The sequence below is a fragment of the Cervus canadensis genome, chromosome 8 (assembly GCF_019320065.1).
Source record: "Cervus canadensis isolate Bull #8, Minnesota chromosome 8, ASM1932006v1, whole genome shotgun sequence".
NCBI lineage: Eukaryota > Metazoa > Chordata > Mammalia > Artiodactyla > Cervidae > Cervus > Cervus canadensis.
The window spans coordinates 56,451,400-56,473,044 of NC_057393.1; the positions used below are offsets into that span (position 1 = coordinate 56,451,400).

General features: G+C 48.7%; 1 protein-coding gene across 1 annotated transcript in view; it reads right to left on the minus strand.

The window, feature by feature from the left end:
* Positions 1-21,645, minus strand: part of CHAT (choline O-acetyltransferase) — a 58,959-nt gene that overhangs the window by 6,767 nt on the left and 30,547 nt on the right. The window contains exons 8-12 of the mRNA XM_043476079.1: positions 9,779-9,948; positions 7,229-7,329; positions 5,937-6,065; positions 3,179-3,301; positions 144-288 (exon numbers count right to left, since the gene is read on the minus strand). Coding sequence (XP_043332014.1) covers positions 144-288; positions 3,179-3,301; positions 5,937-6,065; positions 7,229-7,329; positions 9,779-9,948 — 668 coding nt within the window. The remainder of the gene's footprint in view (positions 1-143; positions 289-3,178; positions 3,302-5,936; positions 6,066-7,228; positions 7,330-9,778; positions 9,949-21,645) is intronic.

A 21,645-nucleotide genomic window follows, 5' to 3' on the forward strand; every position in this document is an offset into this window, starting at 1 on the left:
GACAGAGACACAGTGCACGGGGCTTTAAGAGGCTGCTCAGGTACAGACCAGCCAAAGGAGCTGGGTGTCCCAGGGCTGAGCCACAGGCGGCCCACAGCTGCCCCACTGACCTCCCTGAGACCCCTCAGGCCAGCAAGACTTACCGGCACGGCGGCTGTGTGGTGGTCAGCGATGGCTTTCACAAAACGCAGCGCCTCCGGAGTGGCCGATCGAATGTTGTCTACCCGTCCCTCATGGAACCGGCGGATGGACGCGCTCTCGTAGGTGGGCACAAGTTTCCCGTGGAGCCTGTACAGGATGAAGGGGGAATGGCAGACAGTGCTGCCTTCTCAGGGAGTCATAAATGCTGAAGGAAAAATAGCCTCGCCTGCCTTTATTTTTACAGTCCTGCCTTCACTCAGCACAGTCTTTCATTTTAATGCTAATAGAATTCTGGAGGAGATTCCCCAAAGATGAATGTTGGGGAGCCTCTGATATGAAGAGCTGAGCACACTTTCCTGTGTGGGTGATACTATGTGGATATAAAATATAAGGAAGACATGACTGGTGGTAGTTTTTTTTTTTAAAGTCCCAATCTGGTGAGAAACCTAGAATTTTCTGCAAGACCCAATGAGTGAGTGATTAATAGCACAGCGTGGAATAATTCATCATTCCCACTCTTGAGGGAATCCTGTTTTATTTAAAAACAATTCAAGCATGACCTATGGATCGAGGCAGGGAGGGGGCCTTAGAGGCCATGGGTGCCAGCTGCTGCACAGGCCCACCATCCAGCGGCAGCGGTGCTTCCAAAGTGACCCATGGGTACCAGGGCTGTGTTTCTCCTTCCTCACGTCTGTGACCCCTGGCCCCACCAGTCAGAGCAAGTCTCTTCCTCAGATATGCGAACTGAGCGAGCATCCTCAGGCTGGCACACCAGGCTGGCAAACACCTGTCTCGCCAGTGAGTAAAGCTGTTGGTGTTAAGGGGTCAGGGACGGGAAAGACACAGAACTCGGAGAGGGGCAGTGACAGCCCAAAGTCACAGCATGTTGTAGCCTTGTATCTTGGCCTCCTTCAGGCAAGTATCCCTCGCCCTGGGTGAGTTCCAGGAGTGGGCAATCGAGAGTCTGATTGGGTACAGTGCTTGACACCAAGACTTGCCAAGAAAGTGGCACTTCCTGTACTCATGTCTCATTTTCCCCCAAGACTCTGGCAGGGAGCTCATTTCCTATATCTCTACAGCCCCTCGGAGCAAACACCCTGCTGAGCACAAAAGTAGACGCCATCACTGGCTGGTAGCTGATCAGCCCCAATTTAGGCAGCTTCCAGGTTTCTGCTGAATCTAGAAGCAGATTAAAAAAAAATTTTTTTTTGTTACAGTTGAAACTCTGAAGCAACCATTCCATAGGCAGCAGGTGGTATTTTGCCTATTCAATGAGTCTGGGAGCCTCTGGCCTCATCTATTCCTGGCCATGTCCAGTGACAGCAAAGATCTCTGGAGGGTAGAGGAAGGGGGCTCTGTCCCCATCCCTTCTGGGATTTGGATCTGAAGCTCTGAAGTGCTTGAGTACCAGGGCAGCAGTGTCCCCAGCCATGGCACTAGCAGAACACTGACCTCATGGCCCATTTTAGCCACACGCCATCTGAGTATCAGAACGGCACTGACTGCAGTTCCAGAGGCTGGGTCCTTCCACAGCCCAATGCCAGCGAGGTCTCCACATCCTGGCGGTGAGCACAGTCCTTGTGTGGGGTGATGTCAACCTGACAGATGACCCTCAGAGTGGCTGCACTCCCTCCCCCGTGAGCCACACCCCCTGCGAGGGACACTGGAGTCTGGGGTGCCACCCACTCATTAGTGATACCTCCTGGCAGGGCCTTCTCCATGTCACTTTATGCCTGTCCTGATTGCAGACCAAAAGCAGGTTCTGGTGGGGGTGTGGTGCTATTTACTACATCGCACCTATGCTAGTTTATGAGCTGCTGCTTCTGGGATGCTGGGACCAACAGGAGCCAGCCCTATCTTGAGGAAGATATATTTTGCATTATTTTTTGCCTCTCATAAAAGGTCAGTTTGGCTCCCTACCCTGCCTTCAACCCTTACTCCCAACTCTGCATCTCTTCCCCAGGACAGAGCTACCACTTAAGGGATTTTTCTAAACCACACACTGACCATGCCACCGCAGGCTAAAACCCCTGCAGCGTCTTCTCAGGGCTCTGACAGTCCCTGGTGCCTACTCTGTCCCAGGCACGCAAGATAACCAAGAACATCACGCCTGGGGGAGACAGTCTAGAAAACAAAGTCTGTGAATCCATGAACAGGGGAGCCCACATGCATAACAACTGCCATGAATGAAAAAAGAACGTAGCGTGCTGTGACAGAGAACTGGTGGCAAGAGGCTCTGAGGTGGCCTCTGAGGGCTGGCGCCTGAGCTGAGACCTGAGCTGTAGGAAGGAGCTGGCGTGTGAAGAGTGGCAGTGACAGGCGGGTGGGCAGAGGCACTGGCACAACGCAATGGTCTGGAGGTGGAAGAGAGCCTGGGGGCAGGGCCCTGGGAAGGCTGGTTCACAAAGAGCCTTTCTGAGCCTGGACTTTGTTCTAAGCGTGATGGGAAACCACTGGGAGGGTTCGAGGTGGTAGGTGATGGAATCTGATTTGTATATTTCAAAGTTCATGCTTCATGAAGACAGGATTATTGGGGACAAGAGTGGACCTGCAAAGGCAGGCTACAATTGACCAAACATCAGATGGCGGGGGCTTGGAGGTGGAGGGCAGAGGATGGAGGAGCACTGCTGTGGGGTGAGGGGAATGAGCGACGGAAACCAGTTAAGCCCCAAATGTTTGACTTGACCCACCAGGGGGTGGGCAGGGATGCTAGTTCCATCTCCTTGTCAAGACCAGGAAAACTGGGTGGAACAGGTCACGACTCTAGCACCCCAGGTGGGCTGGCTGAGATCAGGAGGAAACCACGTGATGTCCTTACCACCTGCCTGGCCCTTGTTAGTTCTGCGTCCCTCCACCCCCACCCCCCATGAACTCTGTGCCCCTGGGTCATTGCTTGCCAGCTTTAGGTGACAGGGTCCTTCCATGCAGCCTGCCTATCCCCATTCTCTAGGCTCACAGAGAGTCATCCCTCCCTCTAAGATGCTTCTAGACCCTAGAGTAGGTCATCAGCCAGTCCCTTTGGGCAGGCTGTACTTACCTGTAGAAGGCCAGCTGGAGGGCCACCTGAATAAAGGCATCAGGGCTGCATTTCTGTTGCTTAATGAATGTTTTCCCATAGTTGTCAAACTTATAGACGGTGAAGTCGAGATTCTTTACTATTCTGTGGAAGAAAAAGGAAAGAAGCTTTCACTGCATGCAAAATAGAATGCACTCACCACAGAGTCTAACGAAGTTTCTCGAGCCTGGTCGATGTCAAAGCAGTAAGGTGTCCAGGACACAGCCAGAGACAGGTCTTGATGTATGGAAGTGGCAGAGGGCATGCCGACTAGGAGGACTCTGAACTGAGGGTGAGGCTTGGCTGGATAGGGCAGTGGTTCTGTACTGTGGGTGGGGGAGGTGGGCCTGGCTGCAGGGAGGGACACAGAAGCACAAGGGTCATTTGCATGGGCAAGGAGAACACAGCCCACAAACAAAGTCCTAGAAATTCATTGCCCCCAGAAGTAGGCCTCATAGAGGCCATGTATTTTGACCTGTTTGGGAAGGTATGTCCAGCATTTCCATGGACTCTTTGGGCATCCTGGCCATCCTGCAAGACCTGCCAACTCCCCATGTCCAGGGAAAAGCCTGTTTCTCTGACGGCTGCAAGCAGCATCTCTCACTGAGACTTGTCCCTGTTGTGCTATGGGAAGAAAGGCCTGGGGTCTGGCTGCTGGTCACAGTCACCGCAGCTAAAGCTGCTCATCCGGGCTTTGTTGGTGACTGAAAATCCATTTTATCCATAAATTGATGCTGAGCCTCCTGTGATATGCCTAGACAGTTGCTGCCCACAAATCACTGTCAAGTAGAAGGAAGATTCCCTGAGTCCACACTGAGACAGACCTTCAGTGCTGGTCTCCCCACTCCCTTCCCTTCACTATATTGACCAGTCTCCTTCGTAATGAGTTTGGGGTCCGGGCTGATGGCTTGCAGAAGCAACATGCAGCAAGGTCCCCACCATCTGGCCACCAGCCATGTGTGTATATGTGTGTGCGTGTGTGTGTGTGTGTGTGCAGAGCCCTGGGTGGGCAGCCCTGACCCCTGCTCCCACCCTCCCTCAGGATTCGGTGTTCCCTGCCTGCCTTGCCTTGAATTATTCCTCCAGTCATGTGAGCCCAGCTCTCGGTTGGTCCATGCCAGGTTCCGAGGACCCAGCAGGACTCGGAGAGGGCCCAGTTCTCATGGGAACTCACCCTTCAGTCTGTCCTGTTGACCTACTACCCTGGACAGGCTGAGCTCACAGTCATCCCAGCCACCTGGAAACTTCTTGGCCAAGCCCTGGCCCCTCAGACCCTACCTACCTTCCATGGCAGCTCAGGACCTCACGGCTTCTCCTGCTTCCCCACCCACAGGCCTCTCTTGGCTCTTCCGGTCATCTAGAAAGGAAAGCTGGGCACTTGGGACCACATCACAGCTGCCTGAAGACCAGAAATAAGCCAACTCTTTCTTCTGCCCAGGTCTCACCAGCCCACCAACTCACTCACCTTCGTGTCCCAAGAGCAGCCCCATAGGGTTGAGATACGAGCACTTACAGATGAACACCTAAGGCCTCTCTTCTTCCCCCTGGAAAGTCAGTCAACACCTCCAGCAGCTTGCTGTGGACTCACCCTCCCCATCCCTCGGCTTCTGAGCCCAGCCACACTCTGTCCTGCTCACCCACGGTATTCCCACAGTCTCCTACTGGTTCCCTGAAACCCCATGCCCTAAATCCTCCAGGGGTTCCTCACCACTGCAGCACAGCTTCCAGTCCCCACAATGTAAGGACATGAAGTTCTTTGCAATGTGACCCCAGCTTCCCTTTATTGCCCCAGCTCTGGTCATTCTCTCACTTGCTGGCCTCCAAACAACCTGATCTTAGGTTCCTGTGTCTTTCCCAGCTGCTGGCACCATGAACTCCTAGTTATCCTTCAAGGCCCATCTCTGCAAAGCCTTCGCTCCACCTCCTGGCAGAACCCAGCTCCAGTGTCCTCTGTGGGTTCCGAACCAAATACTTGTCTCTGGTTTGGGCGCTTATTGCATCTGACAGTTTTGCTTTGGGGATCCAGTTCCTCCTCCAAAGTATGGAGGGTGGGACTAGTGGCACATTGATTTCTGTGTCCCCACAGCCCTATCAGAGGCCTGGAACACACCAGAGCTCTGCACATGTATGATGAACAAATGAATGAAAGAATGAGTGAATGCATTCCTGCTCATTTATTGAATGAGGGAATGAACAGCCAAAGTCCATATCTAGTTGCCAGACCGTGGCTCCCAGCACACTTTGCAACTGCTAGCAAGGGCTCATATCCACTCCCCCCCACCCCCCGGGGTCTCCTGCTGGGTCCCGTTAGGGCTGCCCTTGGGGGAAAAAAAGGCCCCTTGTCAAGTTGCAGTGTAAATTCAAGCAAATTGAAATCGCCTGGATTCAAATGACTTATTCAAACTAGTTGGCAATGACCCCCCTCCCCACCCCGGAAGCTGGAGATGATTTCCCCGCCTTGACTCTGCTCAGTCAGGTGAAACCTGTGGAAAAAAATAGATGCATGTTTGCATTTTATGGAAATGAAGGATACTTTGGCAAGGTTATTTCCCCGAGAGGTACAACTCCCCTTTAGTTTGACTGCATTTCCATGAAGGGGGTGGGCGGAGGCAGGTGGGAGGAGGCAGAGGAGTTGGGGTCTTTGGAAGCTCCTAGGATACCTTGACAACTGGTAGGGTGGGGGAGTGGTATGGTGATCCCCCCTGGAGCATCAGCCCCAAAGACTTGGGATTCTCCTTACTGTTGAAGTTTTTCTGCTGAGGAGGCTAAGAGGCCTTGAATTTCCGGGGAGCATTTCCACCTCAGCCTCCTGGGTGCTGGGAGCTCGCTGACCGAGTCAGCTCGGACCATCTTCTTGCTGGTCTTCACCCTGCAGGACAATGGGGTGACCTCCTGTTGCCCTGCAAGCTGGGGGGCTGTGGGCAGCTTATTTCTTTGCCCTGCAGTCATCTTAGCTGTTGGAGTTTGGTGTGCCCTCCAAACCACGACACAGATGAATGGACTGAAGCTCTGAGAGGACACCTAAATTAGTGAGCGGCCGAGCTAGGATTCTATCCAGTTCCACCTGACTGCAAAGCCCAGGATTTCTTTTCATGTTTTCCTGTTTGACCATACTACACCAGTAACTCTTAAAAAAAACCAAAAACCAAAACCAAAATAACACACACATTTGGGGACAAATGGAACAAGCAAATTGTTTTTCTGTCGATGAGGGCTGGTTTGGGTTTTCAGTGATCCTAAAGAATCCCTTCAGGGAAGTCCAGGTGGCTCTAGTGGTAAAGAATCTGCCTGTCAATACAGGAGACATACGAGTCTCACGTTCAATCCCTGAGTCGGAAAGATCCCCTGGAGGAGGCTATGGCAACCCACTCCAGTATTCTTGCCTAGAGAATCTCATGAACAGAGAAGCCTGGTGGGCTCTACAGTCCATGGGGTCACAAAGAGTTGGACATGACTGAAGTGACTTAGCATGCACGCACAGAGTCCCTAAATCATGGAAGAGATTTAGAACTTATAGATTCAGGAGAGGATTCTAGTAGGAGAGAATGAGCAAAATCATGAATGGAGGAAGGGACCCAGTGTATCTAAAGGACAGAGAAGTACTCAGTCTGGCGACCTTGGAAGGTAGGGAGAGAGACCCAGGCTGAGAGGAGAGAAACAGGTACAGCTCCCCTCTGTGCTGGGTCAACAGTGGGCCCACACCCGACTCCAGACAGGCAATAGACATCGACCTGGACTTCCCTGGACCACAGCAAATGTTCCCTTAAAGCTGAGAATTCTTGGCCAAATATTGCCCTAACTGCCCTAAACTTGTTGCTCAGTCTGCCCCTTCTGTCCAAGATCGATAAAGCATACGATGTCTCATTCAAGCTGGTTTTCAAATTCGTCTTTTGCTAGGACACATGCCAGACTAATGCAGCTCCTCAGTGGCCGCCCACATTTTTCTTGGCCTAGCTTGGCCACTGCTGGGAATCTGGCTTTGCCTCCCATGGCCGCTCAGTGGCTCAGGAGGGGCCCTGCCCCCAGACTCACATGTGCTTGAGCAGATGCTCCGTGCACTGCACCAGGACGATGCCATCGAAAGGGGAGTGTTCACACACCACGCCACAGGTGCCGTCTCGGCCCACCACGAACTGCAATAGCAGAGAGAAGTGAGCAGGCCTCTGGGTCAACATTCTAAATCAGCCGCTTGGCTCCAGGTCCGGACCCCTGTATCCCGCCTACTGCCCCCACCTCTCAGGGAGACCTTTTCTCCAGGAACACCAAAGCATGTCATCTCCTGAAAAGAACACAATCGCCATGGCCTGAGAATAGAGGAGCCTCAAGACAGCACTATACTGTGTGACCTCCTCCCAGAAATGCCCTGGGTGGTGAAGGAAGAGCCCACAGCTGCCTGGCTCAGGTAGCCCAGCAATTCCTAAGAGCTCACGCCGAGGCTGTGCACGCTTTCCTCGGGTCCTGGGCAAGCCCCTTTGGCTCCTGTTAGCCCTGTTTCCCCTTCACAGTGCGTATCAGGGCCACCATCCGGGTCTGCTTTGTGTGATTATGTTCTGGTGGACACTGTGTGGTTGGCCACCACTGATATTATCCCCAGGATCTAGTGTCCACCCCATAGTAGGTGCTTAGTGACTTCTCTAAATGAGTAATGAAGGATAATGACCCAATTTGGGTGGCATGCAAATTCCCAGGGAGAAATAAATATCTCATGATAGGAGTGAAAGAAAGGTGTACCAAGGATGCCCCATTCACTGCTGCCTGAGCTTCAAGTCAGGATCCCCGATTTCAGTTCTGTGGTTACCACCTTCCAGCCGGGAGAGCTCTGACAAGTCGCATCAAATCTCTGGCTTCAGTTTGCTCTCATTTAAAATGGATCCAATAAGGCTCAGTTCATAGGATCAATACAAGGATTAGAGAGATGGTATACGTAAGGCCCACGGGAACTATAAAGATTACTCATGATTTTTCTAACTATACAAAGGCTGAATTTAGCTGACTTCAGAAAGGGAGATGCTCAGTGTGTACAAAGGTACTAGCAGGAAATCACGAAAAGAATGAGATCTTGATTCTAAAAGCATAACCTAAATACAGTCGAGCTGCCTTGAAGTCCACCTCAGCACAGCATTACACTCCAGAGGTACTAACCCATCATCCATAAGCAAAAAACCAACAAGCAAACAAATACACAAGCTACTGAAATCTGATGAGACCTTCCGGGAACCTGTGGCATGGCACACCTCTGAGCTGACTCCCAGTCTCCCCCAGTCTCATAGTATGCCAGCTCCCAGAATCGTTACTCCTATTCCTCAAACAACCACACTTCCCACAGAGTTTTTCTGCAGGTCCATCCATGCAGGCTCTTTTCTCACTCTCCCCCATGCCCTCTGCCTTTCTGTCCTGAGACTTGCTCTCAAACCTTTCCATTCAGGTTCATGGAACTTTTTGGGCTTCTCCAGCTCCCCTGATAATCCGTCCTGCCTGCAAAAAGGAGCCCAGAAGTGGGCACACATAAGGCAGGAGGGGAGGGCTGTGGCCACTCACACATTAGTGCTTTTCTGTTCCTGTCACTAAAAGTAAGGGTGGAAAACAGTGCCTTTTAAAAACCACTACCAAAGCTTACTATGTTTCAGGCCCTGTACATCCATTATATCATTTCATTCCCACAGCTGCTCCATGAAAGATTGCAAGCCATTAACACTACTGGTGGAGGCTAAATAGCCAGCACGGCAGGGAGAGAACTCATCAGAAATAGCAGAATCAATATGCAAACCAATAAAAAGGATAACCTGCAGAATGCAGGGGACAGAGAGAGAGAAAAATGAGGCAGTCTGGAAAAGCTTACCAGTGGGAGCTAAACCAAAACCAGAGCGATGCTAAACCAAAACATAAACATGGTTGGGTGCCACTTAATACAGTCATCGTGAAAGTGTTGGAGCTTTACAAATAAACAAGGCTAGATTCAGGATCAGCATGCTGGAGAAAAAGGATGGGGGATGGGAATGAATGGACTGAACTTCATCCCCATCTGTGTGAGTATTTTTCTCTAGACCAAAGTGAATGTCTTATTTCTGGGCTGATGTCATGTGAATGAGAACTCTGTGAATGGTTTTGTTTCATTTTATGACTCTTCTTCTGTGGAGATGCTGGGCTGCCGTACTCCTCAGGGATGAAGGGAGGTGTGTTGAAATGTCAGGGCCAGGGTGATGGAAATTCAGAAACACTGTTGTCTTCGGGCATCAGACATGATTCTTGATGAATGCGTTGAGGGTTTGTTTGATGGGAGTCCCTGGCATGCCCCCACCTGATAGTGTATGATGGAAGATGGGGAATGAGCCCCAGGTCTGACCCAGAGGGCCCTAGGCTGAGCACAGGCTGCAGGAAAGTTAGGAAGTTAGCGCTACATTTGGCCACTTGCTCCTGAGAAGAGTTCTGGCCAGTCCAGGGGCCAACACGAATAGCACATCTTCTCGGTTTCCCTGGCCCCAGATGCAGCATCCTGGGTGGGCAGCAGAGGCCATTGAGTGAGCCTGCTGGACGTGAGCATGAGGTGACTCAGGCCACTGGCCACGCCATGGGGAGGCTTACCTGCAGGGACTTGTCGTACCAGCGGTTGGCCCCGTTCTTGCTGCAGCCTCCGCCGTGGAGGAGTTGGAGCGCCCGGTTGGTGTCACTGAGCTCCATGCCTCCGGGGGCATCCAGGCACACCAGGCAGATGCAGCGCTCGATCATATCCAGAGAGTCCCGGTTGGTGGAGTCTGCAGGGCGGGCCAGCACGGCCTGACTTAGCACCTGCCCAGCCCTGGGCCTGGGGTCCCTTCTGCAGAACCCACACCATAGGCAGATACATATATGGACACCCAGACCTTGAGCCAATCCTGAACCCCCTCCCCTGTACTCCAGGGAGTGAGCTGGTAAGTCCAGGTTACAGTCCTGAGCTTCTGAGCGAAGCCTGGGGGCTGGCACACCCCCAGGGTCCCTGTAAGAGTCCTGCCCTCCAGCTGTAGCCAGTTCTGCCCCAAGATGTTCAGCCACTAGTCCTGCCCCCCAAAATGAAGGGGGTGGCATGGGGTCTTCCCCAGAGGCATTAGACTCTCAGGCCAGCTTGTGTCAGAGAAGCCCCAATTCCCCCATCCAATGGCCCCCTTAGAGGAGTCCCAATTTCCCCACCCAGTGTCCCCATTACTCACACTTGCCCATTACTCACACGTCTGGCACATAGGCAAGTTCATTTGTCCTGAATTGTGATTTTCAAACATTAGTTGCCAAAAAGTTTTAATTAGTCAATTTCACATGAAAATTGGAAGTAAGAAAGTGAGGGTGTTGCTCTCCCAGGTCCTCCCTCACCCCAGCTATTGTTTCTATGCAAAGGGCAGGTGGAAGGGCCAGTATACCCTTGAATCTGTAGCCAGAGGAGCCCACTGGGCCAGTTTCAGGCACATAGAGTTCATCAGGACAAATATACTAAAGGTCTCAGAGTTGTACAAAAGACACGTCACTGAGAGTCTGACTTCTCCACAGGAGACAGTGGGCATGGAGTTTCCTCTAAAGTAGAGCTGGGCTAGCCAGATGGGCTGCCCCATGCAGCTTCCTCTCCTGAGCGCAAGAAGGTTTGCACAGCCTGCCCAGTGGGACCTGACTGTGGCCACAGCTGCCATGACTGTGGGGCCATATACCTTTTCTCCCAATCAGGAGTCTTTACCGTGGTGACTGTGTTATTTCTGCACCATCCCACACAGGCGATGGGGCATCAGAACCCGATGGTGAGGGCTGCCATCGCCCAGGCATCCTGACCCCTGGGCTAGATGGGGTGCAGGGTTACACCCTTCCCCCAGTCCCAGTGTGTTCCATGCATGAGAAGATGGGGTATGTGTTATTTGGAGGCAAAGGAGCATTACATGGCATATTCTAATACCCACACCCACTTCAGTCATAGAATACCTGGTTTGTAGCTTGGCACATAGATGAGCAGAACTAAAGCTACATTTTCCAGCTTCTCTTACAGCTGGGGGAAATCATGTCTCAGTTCTGCCAACAAAAATCTAGAAACACTATCTGACAGCTTTCAAGAAACCTCCTTAAATACAGTTAGCACATTCTCTTTGCTCATTTTTCCACCTTCCTCTATCCTACTGCCTGGATCACAGGTGTGATGGCCAGAGCCCTAGCTTCCATTTTGGGCCAGGAGGATGCAGGCCACATCCTCACAGTGAGATGGAAGAATTCTAACCATCTATCAGCTCTGGAAGGCTCGGTTTTGGTATATATGAGAGAGAGAAACCTCTGTTTTCTTTAAGATACTAATATCTGGGGTTTTCGGCCACTTCTGACCAATTCTAATACTAATCTTATACCATTTAGTTGCACTGAATTCACATCCTCACACTGCAGGGATGAGCTGGAGTTGAGAAGCTGTGCCCTTGGTTCGCCACAGTCTTCTCATTTATTTAACTCTCCTGTCTCTGCAGATATTTAAGGTCCCTGTCCAGAATGTTATTCTCTGTGTCAGATAGAAACATTCTGGGGGCTGGAGATCCCTCCAAAAAGGCAGTTGGTTGAGTCACCTCCCAGCTCCCTCCTGTCCTAGCATGAGGGCAGACCTTTGGGCAGCCCTGGTCCTGGGTACTGGCCTTCCTGTGCTCCTTGATTCTGAGCCCGGGTATGCAGCCCTCTGCTTCTGCAACCACTTGTTCCTCTCCACTCAGGCTCTTCCCCCTCCCTTTGGAACTGCAGGGACTGCTAAGTCTGAACTCCTCTTTTCAGAGCCTACCCCCCATCCCACCCCAGCCCCCAGGTCTGGAGCCTTCTTTCTTTCCAGAGCCTTAAGCCAAGAAATACACCCATCGTGTGTCACAGTCATCTGGAAAATGCCTTCCTGATGTCCAGGGAATGTGTGGGAGTAGGTGTGACTTCCACACCCTGAGGCTCAGATCTCCCTGCAGCCTTCGTTCACCAGCCAGGTCCTGCCCGCAGGTTGAGCCAGGCACAGCAGCGCCTTCCCCAGTCAGGGGGCTGCTGAATCCACAGCTGACACTGCCGGTGAGGACCATGTCTGGAACCTGCCTGTCCTTTCCTCTGTCCAGCTAAGGGCCTGGAGGGGCCATCGAGGAAGTCCTGTCCGCTCCTCCCTCCTCTTGGCCTCATGCTGGGCTCTCTGGGCTGCTCCCTGCCCCTGGCACAGGCAGTCTCAAGTGAGGCAACACTTGAGACCCTCCCCTGGGGCTCCTCAGCACCTCCTGGGCACACAGATGCTAAGGCCACTTGAGCAGTCCCTGCTCTGCCGGAGTGAATTCTCCAGGTTCACGAGAGGTGTCCACAGATGTCCACCAGTGAAAGGAGACTGTGGTCCTTATCATCTTCCTCCTTCCTCTTGCACATCCTGGAGGAAGAAGTCTCTCATGCTGGCCTTCCACTCTGGAATGAGGCTGGCCAGCAAACCAGCCCCTCCTTGGGTCTTCTTCCCTCCCCAACTTGTCTGGAATATGGATTAGGGGAACCCTCTGTGTTCAAGATTCTTCTTGATCCCTATGAGTCCAGAGTGACTCATCACCTTCCACCTGGCCTCTTGGACTTTCCTGCCTCCTCTGATCAACTTCCAGGCTTTGGTCCAAGCCCTGGGGATTGAACGTTCAATGAGACTCCATTGTGGTGGACAGTGTGGGTGCGGGGAGGTGGGAAACTCCTGTTCCTCCTCCCTTAAATGTGGCACAGTCATCACTTCACCCTCTTCAACTTGAGTCAACTTCTACTGCCCACAAGATAGAATCCAAACTTCTCAACACGGCCCTCCGGACTCCATGGCTAGCCTATGCTGCCCCACTGGGTCACCTCCCTGGAATCCTGGCATGGACCTCACATGAGCTCCTGCCGCTCCTGGATACCTGTGCACATCCATCCCCTCAGATCATGCAGCCTGCCCCCTGGGTGGGAGCCCTTCTCCTCCTCTGCCTATCAAAGCTCTACTCATCAAATGCTCCTGAGATCCCAAACCCTATTGCAGTGTGGGCCCTGCATCCTGTGTGGGTGAGAGCAACCAAGAGGGCTCCTGCCCCACCCCGAACGCCTCACCCCAGTAACATGCTGGCTCGGGCGCCTGCTCAGGGCAGACGAGGACCCTCTGCTTGCTCCCCCAGGCTGGCCTCACACAGAACCTGAGCCAGCGCCGGACCAGTTACCTCCACACCCACTGCCTCCTACCACACAAGGCGTGACCTCACTGTGTGGGGCCCTGTGGCTGCCCCAGACCCAGCCACTGACCATCCAGCCCTAAAATCCGACCTGGCCACCTCCTCTCAAGCTTTGAGCTCACAGAGAGCAGGGCCTAGCTCCCTGGCTTAGGTAGGCACAGGAAGCGTCCATGCCTGGCAGTGGACTTGAGTGTGCATGGACAGGTGAGGCTGAGATCTGCGGGCATAGCTCAGAGAGGGAGCGCCAAGGAGCCCTTCCAGGCCCTTTGGAAGACAGGAAACTACTACCTTTGTGGCACGGAGTTTCATAGGATGAAAGGGGTGGAGGAGAGATGGAGACAGGAAAGCGATTGCTTACCCTCTGCAAAACTCCCCCACCCTGGCTCCTATTGGAGCCCCTGCCAGTGGCCATGGTGCCCGGCCCTGCACTATGTGTTCTTCTGGGGGTCCCTGGGCTCAGGGTGGCTGGTGACTTCAGAGCATAGAGAGGCCTTGGCCAGGCCTGGGTCTGATTCAAAATAGGTGGAGAGGGAGGAAGGAACACATCAGGAAGGAAGTAACAGTGCTGGAAAACGCTCTGAGGCTGGGCAGCAGACACCCAGGCTGGTGAGTGGAGCTTGTCAGTGATGCCTAGCCACTTGGGGAGGGCCTGGACCTGGGGACCACGGGCAGCCCCAATGCTCTACACTTTGGCCTGTGTCTCAGTGAGCTCTGGGAGCCCAGGCTTGGTATCTGCCTATGAAACAGCCCCAAGGGCAGTGTAGAGTAGGCAGGCTGCAGCTCCCCGGGAAGCCCAAGGCAGGCCTGTCCAGCTCAGAGCCTGGGGAGCAGGCCTGATGCAGCTGCTGGGCAGAAGAGTGAGGGTTGGGCACCCTCCTTTTCAGCTGGGTAACTTGAAGCTGGTGGCGTAAAAGGACAGGTCCCTGGGCATCAGTGCCCCAGGCACCTCCAGGCGAGACAGAGGAACCCCTGAGGAAGGGCTGAACCATCATTGCATGCAGGTTGAGCAGGACCCCGGAGCTCAGCACCACTCAACAGGAACCAGGTCCTGGCTCATTAAACAGAGTGAAATGGGAGCAGGATAGCAGAGCCAGGATGCCAGGTGGCCTTGCAAATGAACTCCCTGCATACAAGCAGCTGATCGGTCAGACGCTGACAAGTTTATCGTGTAAGGCAGAAAATGAACTACATCCAAACTCATCCACCATGACTCTGGCCCAAATGTAATGGAAACATGGGGTGGTGGGCCGGAGGCACACGGCAGGAGCCGTTTGTCTTGTGACATCCTCATCGAGCACATGGAGGCTCGTTTAATGTGGTAAATCAATCTTCCTCAAGGAGCCCCTGCTTAATAGGTAGAAGTCAGAATTGAGTAATAGGAGGAGCTTGCTCTGCCACCCACGCCTGGGGAGTTGATAACTTTGGTGATGCAGAAATTCCAGAGGCCATGAGGCCTTGGAGGACCCTAGAGCTTCTACTAGAGGTTGAAAGTTTCCAGTCTGTGACTAAGGTGAGCAAAGAGAAAATGAACATAGCACCTCTGCCTTTGGAGCCCTGCAGACCTCTCAGGTGCTGATCCCCAACACACCCACCTGTGTGCATGCATACACACACACAGCCCTCTCTGGGACACTTGCCTTCTCTGATCTATTCCCTGGGAAAATGACCCATATTAGACTTCTACTGTCCTGCCTCACATAAATCTGGGGAGAGGAGGCACTGGGTCCCTTTTCAGATACTTAAGAGCTTCTAAACATTTGTCGTTCACATCTGAACATCTTTACTCCACAGACAAAGGAATCATAACCCCTTTTGGGAGGAAAATCTGCCATCACACCTCTCAAATCCTTCTCTACTCTAAGGCTTATGGGTGATCTTTACACTCCCAGCCCCTAGAGGCTATAAGGATGCCAACAAATGTATATCCAAGCTATATTCTATCTACAAGAAACTCACATCAAATATAATCACAGAAGTTGGCTGAAAGGAAAAGGAAAAAGATGTATTGAGCAAATATTAATGAAAATAAAGTAGGAGTGAACATATTAATATCAGATTTTGAGTAGACTTCAGAGAGAAGTATTGATATAAGAGATGTTGAGGAATATTACATAAAACAAATGGGTCAGTCTTGATGTCAAGATGACATAGTAATTCTAAATGTGTATCAACCAAACATACCTCTGTTACTTTTTGAAACACAAGTTAACAGAACTGAAGGAAGAAATAGACAAATCCATAATTTGGAGACTTTGATACGCCTCTTGATACTTAACAGAACAACCACTGAATGTCAGCAAGGATATCAAAGAACTTAACAACACCATCAATCAACAGAAGCTAATTGATATGTACAGAACACTTTACCACCAACAGCAGAATGCACATTCAAGTGCCCCTGTAACATATAGGCCACAGTAGACCATATCTTAGGCCATGAAACACTCTCAACAAATTGAAAATAACTGATATCATACAAAAATGTGTTTCCTGACCACTAGAATCAGCTTTTTTAAAAATAACAGAAAAATAAAAGAAAAAATTTCAAACATTTGGAAAGTAAACAACACTCTTCCAGATAATCTATGGGTCAAGGAAGAAATTTAAAGAAATGAGAAAAAAATAAAAGAAATGAAAAAGCAAACATTGAAATGAATGAAAACAAAAATATACCATATCAAAATTTATGAGACACAACTAAAGCTTTGTTAAGAGGGAAATGTATAACACAAATGCTGACATTAGAAAAGGGGAAAAGACTTAAATGACTAATATAAACTCTCACCTTAAAATATTAGTGAAAAAAAGCAAAATAAACCCAAAGCAAGCAGGAAGAAGGGAATAACAAAGAGTAGAAACCAGTGAAATTGAAAATAGGAAAAAATAAAATAATGGAAAGAAAACTGGTTCTTTTAAAAATTCAAACAAATCTCTGGCAAGACTAACAAAGAAAAATTAAAGAAAAGACACAGTACTAGGAATTAAACAGAGACATCACTATGGATCTTGCAGACATCAAAAGGATGCTAAGAAAACACTATGAACCACTCTGCAGACATAAATTTGACAACTTGGATGAAATGCACCAATCACTTAAAAAGTATAAACTACCACAATGCACAAAATATGAAACAAATAATTTGGAGAGCCCTGTAATTATTAAGGAAATTAAATTTGTAAGTTTAAAGTTTCCCCTCCCCACCAAAATCTCCAGGCCCTAATGGTTTCACTAGAGAATTCTACCAAACATTTAGGGAAAAATTAACCCCAATCAACACAATTTCTTCCAGACAATATAAGAAAAGGGAACACTTCCCAATTCATTTTAGGAACCCAGTGTTTCCATGACACCAAAACCAGACAAAACAGTACACCACCACCACCCATCAACACACACACACACACACACACACACACACACGGAAAAAAACAACCAACTACAGACAAATAACCCTCATTAACATAGAAACAAAGATAGTCAACAATATATCAGCAAATAGAGTTAAACAACATGTAAAAAGAAGTATATACTGTGACTAAGTGGGGCTTGTTCCAGGGATGCAAACCTGGCTCAGTATTTGAAAATCAATTGATGTAATCAATTAACACACAGTATTGACACACTATTGAAAAATCACATGATTAGATCAATTGATGAAGTACAAGTTACAAAATTCAACATCTTATCATGATAAAATCTCAGAAAACTAGGAATAGAGTGAAACTTCCTCAACTTCATGAAAAGAATCTACCCAAAACAAAAATGCCTATAGCTAATATCATACTTAAGGGTAGAAAGATTGTATGCCTTGCCCCTGAGATAAGGAACAAGAAAGGATACCCATTCTTACCACTGCTGTTCATCTAGCACTGGAAGTTCTGGCCACACAAAAAGGCAAGAAAATGGAATAAAAAAAGAAAAATATCAATAAGAAAAAAACTGCCTATTTTCATATGACATGATCTGTCTGTGTAGAAAATCATAAGGGATCTACCCTCAGAAAACTCCACCTAGAACTAATAGATGAGTTAGAAGTTTACAGGATATAAAATAAACATACAAAAATTCAATACCAGTGACAAAGATATGAACACCAAAAGTAAAAATGCAATGTCATTTAGATCATGCAAAATGAATGAAATTCTCCAGTGTAAATTTAACAAAAGCATGCAGGACTTATATAAAGAAACTACAAAACACCAAATGCAAAAAATCAAAGCTCTAAGTAAATAGAGAGATATATCACGTTCATGCATGGGAAAACTCAGTGTAGTGAAGATACCAATTCTCCCCAGGTTGGTACACAGGCTTAACCAGCTCCCATCAAAATCCCAGCAAGACTTTTTGTAGCTGTAGACAAGATTATTCTAAAATCTGTGTGAAAAGGCAAAGGAACTAGAATAGCTAAAACAATTTTTAAAAAGAATAAAGTTGGAGGAATCAGTGTATCCAATTTAAAGACTTACCACATAGCCAAGAACGTGCAGTACTGGCAGACAGATGAACACATAGATCAATGGCAGAGAATAGAAAACCCCAAAATAGACTAACACAAATATGCCCAATTGATTTTGACAAAGGTGCAGAAGTAATTTAATGGAGGAAGGATGGCTTTTTCAGCAAATAAAACTGGAACATCTGTACATCCATACCCCTCCCTGAAAACCTTGGATAAAAATCTGATACCTTACAAAAAATTAGCACAAAATAGATTGTCAGCTTAAATGTACAATGTTATAAAACTTTTAGGAGAAATTCATCTTTGGGATATTAGGACTAGACATATAATTCTCAGGCTTGTTGCCAAATGTATGATCCACAAAAGAAAAAACTGATAAATTGTACTTCATCAAAACTAAAATCATTTCTTCAGTGAAACACCCTGTTAAGAAGATGAAAAGAGGAGGAGCCAAGATGGCGGAGGAATAGGACGGGGAGACCACTTTCTCCCCTATAAATTTATCGAAAGAACTATTCAACGCAGAGCAAACTTCACAAAACAGCTTCTGATCGCTAGCTGAGGACATCAGGCACCCAGAAAAGCAGTCCACTGTGTTCGAAAGGAGGTAGGACAAAATATAAAAGATAAAAAGAGAGACAAAAGAGCTAGGGATGGAGACCCGTCCTGGGAAGGGAGTCTTAATAGAGGAAGTTTCCAAACACCAGGAAACCCTCGCACTGGCGGGTCTGGGGGAAGTTTTCGAATCTCGGAGGGCAACTTAACTGGGAGGAAAATAAATAAAACCCACAGATTACGTGCCTAAAAGCAACTCCCAGCAGAAAAGTACCCCAGACGCCCGCATCCACCACCAGCAAGTGGGGGCGGAAAGGAGAGGAGCGGGCGGCATTGCTTAGGGTAAGGACCGGGCCTGAGTGCCCTGAGGGCAATCGGAGGGAGCTTTTGTGAGATACCAACTTAAACTGTGGGACAGCAAAAGAGAGAGAGAAAATTAACCAGCCCGAACGCGCTGCCGCCGTTCGGAGAACAAAGGGCCTGAGCAAGTCCAGAGGAGCTAGCCGGCTGTGGACCCGCCCAGCCCCACCGGAGGCAAGAGGCAGGGGGGAGGGGAAAGGGGCAAACTTGGCCCCAAAGGCGGCATCCCCTACCACACTGCAAACAGGCCTCCAGTTTCTAACCAAAGACTTCCTGAGATTCTGGATGGTTGACATCCGCCGGGAGGGTCACAGCTAAACACAGGGCGCACGCGACCAGCGCAAGCTGAAACTGAGGCTGGGACCGCGGAGGGGAGAAGGCGCACCGCACCCGGGGAGAGTGCGCCCGACAAGCTCCTGGCTGCCTGAGCTGCTCCGGCCGGGGAAGGCACAAAATGCAGGCGCAACCAAGTCCACGCTTTTGTGGAGTACCCAAAAACTGGAACCGCACGCAACGCAGGGCATGCTCCATATAGAGCAGCCGGGAGCCTGAGCAGCGTGGATAGGGAAAGCAGCGCCCCTCCCTCCCCGCAGCGCGAGGGAACTAGTGAACCTGAACAAGAGACCACCTCTGCCTGCCTGTGTCAGGGCGGAAATTAGGCACTGAAGAGACCGGCAAACAGAAGCCACATAAACAAAGGGAACCGCTTCAGAAGGGACCGGTGCAACAGATTAAAATCCCTGTAGGTTACACCGACTACACTGGAAGGGGCCTATAGATATCGAGAAGTGTAAGCTAGAACGAGGAGCTATCTGAAACTGAACCGAACCCACACTGACTGCAACAGCTCCAGAGAAATTCCTAGATATATTTTTACCTTTTTTTTAAATTAAAAAAAAATTTTTTTCTTTTCTATTCTTTTTTATTTTTTCTCTTTTATTTTCTTTTAAAATTCCCTATTACTCCCCCATTACTCCTTAACTTTCATTTTCATATATTTTTATGATTTTCTTAATTAGGAAAAAAATTTTTTTTCTTGTTTTTTTTTCTTTTTTCTTTTTCTCTTATTTTCTTTTAAAGTCCTCTATTACTCCTCTACTACTCCTTAATTTTCATTTTCATTTCACTATAACCTTGCAAAAAAAAAAAGAGAGAAGCCCTATTTTTAAACCGAACTTCATATATATTTCTAAAATTTTTTGTGTTTTTGTTTTTAATATTGTATTTTTAAGGGTCTAACCTCTACTCTAGATTTTTAATCTTTGTTTTTCAGTATGTGATATAAACTTTGGACATTTAAGAATCCAATATTCAGTTCCCATTTTTACTCAGGAGTGTGTTGATTACTCTCTCCCACTTTTGACTCCCCGTTTTCTACCTCAGAACACCTCTATTTCCTCCTTTCCCCTTCTCTTCCCAATCCAATTCTGTGAATCTTTGTGGGTGTCTGGGCTACAGAGAACACTTTGGGAACAGACAACTGTGTAGATCTGTCTCTCTCCTCTTGAGTCCCCCTTTTTCTCCTCCTGCTCATCTCGATCTCCCTCTTCCCTCTCCTCTTTTTCATGTAACTCTGTGAACCTCTCTGGGTGTCCCTCATGGCGGAGAATCTTTTCACCATTAACCTAGAAGTTTTATTATCAGTGCTGTATAGTCGGAGAAGTCTTGAGACTACTGGAAGAATAAAACTGAAATCCAGAGGCAGGAGACTTAAGCCCAAAACCTGAGAATACCAGAAAACTCCTGACTACACGGAACATTAAGTAATAAGAGACCATCCAAAAGCCTCCATACCTACACTGAAACCAACCACCACCCAAGAGCCAGTAAGTTTCAGAGCAAGACATACCACGCAAATTCTCTAGCAACACAGGAACATAGCCCTGAACGTCAACATACAGGCAGCCCAAAGTCACACATAACACATAGGCCCATCTCAAAACTCATTATTGGTCACTCCATTGCACTCCAGAGAGAAGAAATCCAGTTCCATGCACCAGAACACCGACGCAAGCTTCCCTAACCAGGAAACCTTGACAAGCCAATCGTCCAACCTCACCCACTGGGTGAAACCTCCACAATAAAAAGGAACCACAGACCTCCAGAATACAGAAAGCCCACTCCAGACACAGCAATCTAAACAAGATGAAAAGGCAGAGAAATACCCAACAGGTAAAGGAACATGAAAAATGCCTACCAAGTCAAACAAAAAAGGAGGAGATAGGGAATCTACCTGAAAAAGAATTTAGAATAACGATAATAAAAATGATCCAAAATCTTGAAAACAAAATGGAGTTACAGATAAATAGCCTGGAGACAAAGATAGAGAAGATGCAAGAAATGTTTAATAAAGACCTAGAAGAAATAAAAAAGAGTCAATTAAAAATGAATAATGCAATAAATGAGATCAAAAACACTCTGGAGGGAACCAAGAGTAGAATAATGGAGACAGAAGATAGGATAAGTGAGGTAGAAGATAAAATGGTGGAAATAAATGAAGCAGAGAGGAAAAAAGAAAAAAGAATAAAAAGAAATGAGGACAACCTCTGGGACCTCTGAAACACCCCAACATTCGAATCATAGGAGTCCCAGAAGAAGAAGACAAAAAGAAAGGCCATGAGAAAATACTCGAGGAGATAATAGCTGAAAACTTCCCTAAAATGGGGAAGGAAATAGCCACCCAAGTCCGAGAAACCCAGAGAGCCCCAAACAGGATAAACCCAAGGCAAAACACCCCAAGACACATATTAATCAAATTAACAAAGATCAAACACAAAGAACAAATATTAAAAGCAGCAAGGGAGAAACAACAAATAACACACAAAGGGATTCCCATAAGGATAACAGCTGATCTATCAATAGAAACCCTTCAGGCCAGAAGGGAATGGCAGGA